This window comes from Aptenodytes forsteri, unplaced genomic scaffold (assembly GCF_000699145.1).
Source record: "Aptenodytes forsteri isolate BGI_AS27 unplaced genomic scaffold, ASM69914v1 Scaffold483, whole genome shotgun sequence".
Classification (NCBI taxonomy): domain Eukaryota; kingdom Metazoa; phylum Chordata; class Aves; order Sphenisciformes; family Spheniscidae; genus Aptenodytes; species Aptenodytes forsteri.
The window spans coordinates 752,921-760,975 of record NW_008795316.1 but is presented as its reverse complement, the minus strand read 5'-3'; the positions used below and the strand labels follow the sequence as shown (position 1 = coordinate 760,975).

The 8,055-nt window shown below is 52.4% G+C and overlaps 1 protein-coding gene across 1 annotated transcript in view; it reads left to right on the top strand.

The window, feature by feature from the left end:
- Positions 1 to 894, top strand: part of TGM2 (transglutaminase 2) — a 22,845-nt gene extending 21,951 nt beyond the window's left edge. The window contains exon 13 of the mRNA XM_019472151.1: positions 12 to 894. Within this exon, the coding sequence (XP_019327696.1) occupies positions 12 to 129 (118 nt within the window). The 3' untranslated portion in view covers positions 130 to 894. The remainder of the gene's footprint in view (positions 1 to 11) is intronic.
- Positions 895 to 8,055: the final 7,161 nt, after the last annotated feature.

Here is an 8,055-nt window from a genome sequence, read left to right as displayed (position 1 = left end):
GCTAAGTTCAGGCTGGATTTCGTGCCGCACCAGGCGGGGCTGCGCAAGCTGATGGTGGACTTCGAGAGCAACAAGCTGACTGGGGTGAAGGGCTACCGCAACGTCATCATCGCGCCCCAGCCTAAGTGAGCAGCCACCACAGCCCCCCCCCCACCACTGAGATCCTGCTTCCCCTCCCGCTTGGGGTCTCGCCGGCCCTCCACTCGCTTTAGCCCAAAGACACTCCCAGCAGCACGTGGAAGGACAACTGCCGAAGCCCAGCCTGACCCCCATGCCGTGGCTGCGGTGCCACGCTCCCCCCCGGGAGCACTCAGTGCTGTGGGGAGAGAAGCAACGGGAACAGGGACAGGAGGGGGGCGTTCAGGGGCTCCCTGTGGCAGCTGCTCGCTTTACCACCTTTCCCTCACCCTGCAGGGTGGAAACGTCCCCGTCCTGCCTGTCCCCCAGCCTGGGTGCAGCAGGAACCCCCAGAGCCCCCTGAGCCCAGCACAGCTGGGCAGCGGCCAGCCCCCTCCTCTTTCTGCAGCACTGACAGCCCTGGGCCGCAGAGCGGATTTCATAAACCAAACAGCAGAACAACCTTCTCCAGCGCTGACTGCACCTCAGCCACGCTCACGCGTGCCGTTACAATTCTCTGAATGCAATTCCGTAGAGGAAAGATTGTATACTGTGAGCGCAAAGCTGTTTATATGCTATATACATATATAACAAATCTACTTGTATCTATATAAATACATACCGCATATAACCCTACTGCATAGGTAAAGCAGGGTATTCGCTTTAATAACTGTTCCTGTCACCGCAAACACTGTGCAATGAGGGATGGAACGTTACCTTGACATGAATTAACTATGCAAGCACTGAATAAAAACCTCTTATTTTTCACTTTTAAAGCCATCCCGGCTCTTCTTGAGCATCGTTTCTGAGCAGAGGCACCCAGCAGCTCTTTGACCAGCACCTGAGTGGTTGGGGGGCGAGTTCACCCCCAGCCCAGCACTGAAGCTGTGGGTTTATTGCTGTGGATGGTGTCTGCTGCACTAAAGCCACACTGTCTGTTCCGCTTCAGCCACCTCCCTCCGCCCCAAGCTGCAGAGCCAGCACAGCCTGGCATTCTCAGGGTGCTCTGCAGCTCAGGGGTTGTACCCAGAAAAAGCCGGCCCAGGGCCCCGCAGTGACCCCCGCGGCACCCACAGCATAGGGTAAACCTGCGTCAGCCTCCAAGGCAGCACGGCCCCAGAGGCTAATGCAGATACCACGCATTCCCAGCATTTCTCCAACGTTACCTTGACATGAATTAACTATGCAAGCACTGAATAAAAACCTCTTATTTTTCACTTTTAAAGCCATCCCGGCTCTTCTTGAGCATCGTTTCTGAGCAGAGGCACCCAGCAGCTCTTTGACCAGCACCTGAGTGGTTGGGGGGCGAGTTCACCCCCAGCCCAGCACTGAAGCTGTGGGTTTATTGCTGTGGATGGTGTCTGCTGCACTAAAGCCACACTGTCTGTTCCGCTTCAGCCACCTCCCTCCGCCCCAAGCTGCAGAGCCAGCACAGCCTGGCATTCTCAGGGTGCTCTGCAGCTCAGGGGTTGTACCCAGAAAAAGCCGGCCCAGGGCCCCGCAGTGACCCCCGCGGCACCCACAGCATAGGGTAAACCTGCGTCAGCCTCCAAGGCAGCACGGCCCCAGAGGCTAATGCAGATACCACGCATTCCCAGTGCATTTCTCCCATAGCAGGGATGGCATGGTGCTGCGACTGTGCACAAAGAACAGGAGAGAAAACCCGTGCAGGAAATTAAACGAACAGGTTTTGCATGCCCAGGCCCTCGCTGGGGCTGCCCGCAGGCAGCTGCCAGCGTGGCCGGAGAAAGCACAAGCCAGCAGCTGAAGCACAAGAAACCCAACTTGGGAGCGAAGGAAAAGGGGTGGCTGAGCGCAGGGATGCAGGAGGAGGATGAGGATTTGTCTCAAGCCTGGAACAGGGGTCAAGGCACCGCTGAAGATAAGCACTTCCCACGCCAGAACACAACCCTCCCACTTTCGCCCCACAAACATCGTGAGAGCCTCCCCGCCCCTGTTAAACAAACACCAGAAAAAACATTACAGAACTGGCCATCTCCTGCTGCAGCCAAGGGTTCCCACACGCACGGCAGCCCCAGGCAGAGGGGACGCACCCGGCTGACACTGCCCACCCAAACTGGGGACAGTCTGTAGCACAAGGGGACCCCGCTCGGTGAGCTCGCACCCAGCCGGTCCCAGTCACCCCGACACTGCCGGCGGCTGTCGGGGTCTCCCATCCTGGCCGTGGTCCGGGGTGGATGGGGAGCCGGGAACATTTCCTACCCAGGACAACCCATCCTCCAGCTTCACTTTCTGTTTTATCTTTAAGATCAGATAAAATCTCCATGTGCAGCGTTCTAGACACAGCTGCTCGCCTCTCCTGAGCCTGGTAGGGGGTCCGCGGCCAGATGTCCCAGCACCCTGGCTCTGCTCACCCCAAGGGAGGACTGGCAGGAGCTGCCCATGCACCATCCCGGCCCGGGGGCAGGCGGCAGCATCGGCTTCTGCTCCAGGCAAGGGGCTGGGGCGGGCACTGCCGGGCTTAGGCTTCGTGCATGGCAGCAGGTTATTTGGCCAACAAAATCTTTCAAGACAACCCTCCAGGATGGCCACACGATCCTTCTCCCCTTACATTGTGGAGGTTTAACCACCATATCTCTCAGTCCTCCTTTTCTCGAATGCAACCAGAAAATGCAGCTGGGACCACCGCAGGGCTGCAGTGCGGATGCCAGAGAGGAGGAAGGGTCCGGCCCACACGGGAGAGCTGAGCAGCTGCCACGAGCAGCTCTCCCGAGGGACAGAAACTGAAAGTGCCCACCCCACGGCGTGCAAACAGGACAGGAGCCCCAGGAGAGATGGGGATGGGGATTCTCTCCTCCTCCTGCAGCCGGGAGGGCAAGCAGTGGGGACCACGCTGGCCCCCAGCTCTGGCAGCATCAACGCCTGAGACACAAGCCCAAGGAGCACAGACAGCCGCAAAGGAGCAGCGGTGCCCGAAGGAGTTAACAGCATGAACCCAGCACTACCTTCCCTCATCAGGAACATTCCTCAGAGCCAGCGATGATGCACAGCCTTACTTTAAAGAGCATTTGTTACACACAGCTCTGCTGAGCCAGGCTTCAAGTTGCTCAATGCCTGGTTTAAAAATAACCAGCAGCTCCTCTGGTTCGAAGCTGGGTCCTGATAAAATAAACATTAGCACAGCTATTTCTGAAGGTCACTCCCATCCATCTGAGGCCTGGCAGACCGAGGCTGCTTTGACAAGAAACAAGCTCGTAAGAGACTCCAAATGCTGCGTTTACGGCTTGGCTCTGGGGTTTGGCTCTCTTTAGGGCTGGATTCTCCCCCACTATCCAGCAACGCCTTCCAGACTGTTTGCAGAGCCGAAGGAGTTACTTAAGGCACCTCTGTCAAGCCCACGGGTTTTTGCCCCTCACCTTCTTAGTCATCCTTCAAGGACTGCGAGAACAGCGCGACTGGTCCTGCAGCTGCTGTGGGGCCTTTCCCTGGGCAGAACGGGCACCGTCAGCTGCTACAGCTTGGGGACAGCTTCCCTGCGCACATCCCTGGATCACCGAACGCTGTACTGTGCTACATCCATGAGATTCTTTGGCACTCTTACCATGCAAGCAATAAATTATAAATTAAATATTTACAGCATCCATTGCACGGGAGAATTTCTAGTTCAGCATTAGCCCAAGTGCCAAAGCAATGCGAGACTGTTTACGTGTAGAGGAGAGGTTATTAATACATCTCAGCTTGCCGGAGATGCTGACTTGCCAAGAAGTGACTGTAAACTCATTTTAGACTTTAGGACCTTTAAATTACCTTCATTGATGGATCAAAACTAGAACAAACTACCATAAATCAGGGTGCACACAAGTACAATTCTGTGGGATTTTCAAATCCCACCACCCCTCCAAAGCTCTCCCTCCTCCTCCGCAAACACGGATGCGTTTTTACGCTCGCTGAACCAAGGGGACACCTGAGGCACTGGCAAGCAGCGAGAGAAAAACACACAATAAAACCCGGATGGCAAGAGCTCCCGCTACACTCCCACGGGAAGCCATTCCCCTTTTCCAAGGCCACGGGAGGGGCAGGAGACACCACAGAGGGACGCTTCTTTCAGCGTGGCCATCAAGTAGAATTACAACTCAAAGAGCCTTTCTGTGCCTGCCTGAACCCTTCATGCAGCCCCCAGGAGGGAAGAGCCCACCAGCCCAGCCCCGCCGTTTCGGTCCTGGCTCTCCTCTGCTCCGCGGGGCAGATCCCCGTCCTGTCCCTAGCACCGCTCCTGCCTGGGCTGGACTTACACAGACAAACCAGTAAGGAGACTGGTGAGAGCCAGCCAGGCGCTTGCAGCAGACGGGCGTGCTTTCAGTCAGCTGCTTCTCTCTTCCCAGAAAGAAGAGACAAGACCCTAAATCTGCTTATGATTTATTATCGGCTCTGACACCGATTCATTTCAGCAGCAGCATGACACTTGACCACAGTGACCCAGCCAGGCTGCAATACTACATCAAATCCCTGAGCGGAGGAAAACTCTGACACACATGTACTTGCAACCACTTTCAAGGGTCCAGGCTCGATGGGGTTTGCAAAACGCCTGCCCCTCAGGCGGGTATTTCTGTGCACAAAGCACTCGTTTACCTTAAACATCTCCCTCCCCGGGCTGCACTGCTGGAACCCGCGCTGGCTGGTCCCACGGAGCCTCCCTGCCCGCTCCCCGGCTGGCGTCCTGCCTGCTCGGGGGTGGAAGAGAAGCGGCCCCAGCTGCTTGCTGCCACCGCAGGTGCCACGTCTGGGCAGGGGTATCTGCAGCGCTTCGCCGCCAGGTTCCTCCACAAACCTCAGAACAGCCACAGCCACACAGCCAAAGGGAAACCAAGAGGAGATTTTGGGTTTTCCCCACGGCTGCTGGCAGTGTGGCTGATCAAAACAAAACAGAAGACCTATCTGAAGCTACTCAATCTCCCAAGACAAACATTAAGCTTCCCTCGCCCCAGAGCATCAGAAGAACCGTGAAAAGGCACTTACACAGTTTTAGGTGAAGAAAAATGTTTCATAGTTAACTCTGTGCCAAAAAAATACATGAGGCAGATGCAGGGAGAACACAACTGGGTATCCTATATTAATACACACTTTAGCCTCCGTTCCCTGGACAGCACACAAAATATCTCACAAACCATATTTGACAAACGGCAGCAGAGTAGATGATTGTCATCTGCCGTGGCAATTAGAGTGGCAGATGTCCCATCATCTCACTGGAACGGCTGCTTCACTGATTCACGTGGCAGAAGCCGGCAGTTTAGTAACAAGAACAAGGGGATGCCAAGCACGGGATTCGGGGCATATTCCCAGTGCTGCCACTCTCTCCCTGGGTGACGCCCGCCTCCACGCCTCGTCTCCCACCCTTCGCGTGGCTGCACTGCCTACCTGCCCAGGGCATTTTACAGCCAAGAGCACCGATTCCCTCTGTAAGGGCCTCGGACGCTCCTGCATTAAAAGCCTCCTGCATTCTGGACCAGCGTAACCATGAAGTTTCATCTGCTCCAGCATATATGGAGGCTTGGCAGGGTATTAGCCCTTACTGAACTTCTTGCTAAATGCTGCCATGTGAAGGCCCTACTGAAAACACAAATAAAGAAACAATTTTCTACCTACTGTTGCCTTCCAGCAGACTTTTCACACAATTGCTGCCAGTGGAAAAAGAGGGGAAGGAAGGAGAAGGGAAAGGCTGCAGCAGCTCTCTAGAAGACACAAAGGCATTTACGTTGTAATTCACACCTATTTCCTTTCAATCCTCTTTCCACAAGACCTTGCTTTTCACAATATAATCCCTTAAAGAAGCTTATTTGCTTCTTGGACTTTCTAGAGAAGCCCTGAGCTGGACACCTCACCAAGCCTCTCCACGGGCTCAGCGTGCTGACTGGCACGGAGGCCCTCCCCTGCACATCCTAGATCCTCTTGCAGCAAGCGTAAAACCGTGAAATCCAAGCCTGCAGGTACGTAAAACCTCAAACTTTGATTCTTCCTTTCCAAATCAGGTGCCGCTCAACCGAGCCAGCTTCCTCCACCCCCAACCCTCCCCATCGTCCATCAAACGGCCTCCTGCGCTGTGAAACCACCCCTGGTATGTCCTGTACCACGAAGCTTTCAATCTGAGACTCTTTATTTGCCATATTTTAACAGGAACATTTTTATCTTTCTGCTTTATAAACCACCGATTCAAACTTCACTTTCATTTTATTTGGCTATGGAGACAAGAATTTACTTTCTAAGATGGTACAAAAATAATACTTTTAGCGCTAATGCAAAATCCTTTCTTTGTATTGCAGTAATACCGAACCTCCAGGCCTTCCAAAGCTTCCCAGTTTTTCTGGCTCAATTTCCTTGCTTGTTTATCCAAAAGTCTCCAAAATACGACTAGCCCTAGGAAACTTGGTGGACCCCAACCTTACAAACCACAGCAAAGTTCACACGTGAAAAAGGCAGCCGATGCCTGCGGCACTTCCCTAACAGCAAGTGAAATCACTGGCAAACGCGTGTCCCAGCCTCACCCCGCGAACAGACCGTCTAGTGTCTGTGGCGACGCTCCATTCAAATGTTTTATACGGTGGGTTTTTTTTCAGATGGCATGAGGCGCGTTTTATACTCTTTTAAGACTAGATAGAAAAATAAACATGCATATAGTTTAGAACGGACCAGGGAACGTATCAACGCTTGGCCCGAGTAAATAACTGGACTAAGCCCATAGCGATCTCGCCCTGGGGCGAGACGTTGGGTGCCAGGCAGCACAACTGCTCACCACCTCCACAGAAAGCCTCCGCCGCTCTGAAGCTATGCCAGCCTTGCTTCCTTATCACCATCATAACCTGTGATCTTACAGACTTACGTGTTAGTTCACTAGGATCGAGTTCTCACCTTCTACAGAGGCGTCAGCCAACGTTAGTTGGTTATACAGCAATACCTGGCGAGTACGCAGAGCGAAGGGAACACACACCAGTGCACTGAAGTAGTTAACTGCATACAGAGCTGCGTAACAGTCAAATATTCTTGGAGGCAGTTGTTTCAGTTCTTAAAAAACGAACAAACAAAAAAAAAAAAAACCCCAACCACAACAAAAAACCCCAGGTTCTCAAAGGCACGAAAGGACATCCAGTACGTCACGCTTTATGCCTTTGAAAACCTCACTCTAGTTCCTACAAACACGACACAAAGGTGGCTTTTCACTGGAAGGAAGCACATCGGACTCCCTCCTACTCCCAGAAAGCTGTATATCAAACTTCTGCAAGCCCTTTATGAAAGTAGTACTAAATATAGTCTCTTTAATGGAAGATTTGTAAATTGGTATAAAAATGTAAGCAGCTTTACAGATACTCTCCAAGGCATATGAAACAATTACTGAGTTTGCCCAAAGAGACCATTGCAGAGTAGTTAATTGGAGTGAAGAACCCCTAACCCGCCCCCAAAACCTCCAAGAGAATTAACGCCCAACAAGATGTGAAGACCCCCCTCCTCTAAAGCAGAAATGCTTCGATGACGCAGTATCGCAGATCCTGCTGTAACAGCAGCTCTTGATCCTTGTACAGGAAAGCCAGTTTCCTGGCTTCCAGGTTTGGCTTTTGTTTGTTTCTTTGTATTTTTTAAGAGTTATTATTTACACGTCCTCCATATAACCTAAATTAATTTACAAATTAAGCAGCTAGTCTTCTGTATCTTGTGCCCCTCAAATCAGAGGTTAGTGCAGGGGAGCATCTTTTATTTTTGTTCGTTGCAGTAATCACCTGAGAAAGTTGCATATTGATTTGGCTTATAAGCTGTCAGAAAGCGTGACTGTAATTTGACAAACTCAAATGATACTCTACATCTACAAACTCTAATGTAAGGACCATTCAGCTCTCACTGCCTCTGATTTTAGAGGGCAAAAACCCCAAAACAAAACCCATGGTGTGCCAGAGCAACACCTACATTGTGGGAAAAAAGTAAAACCACTAC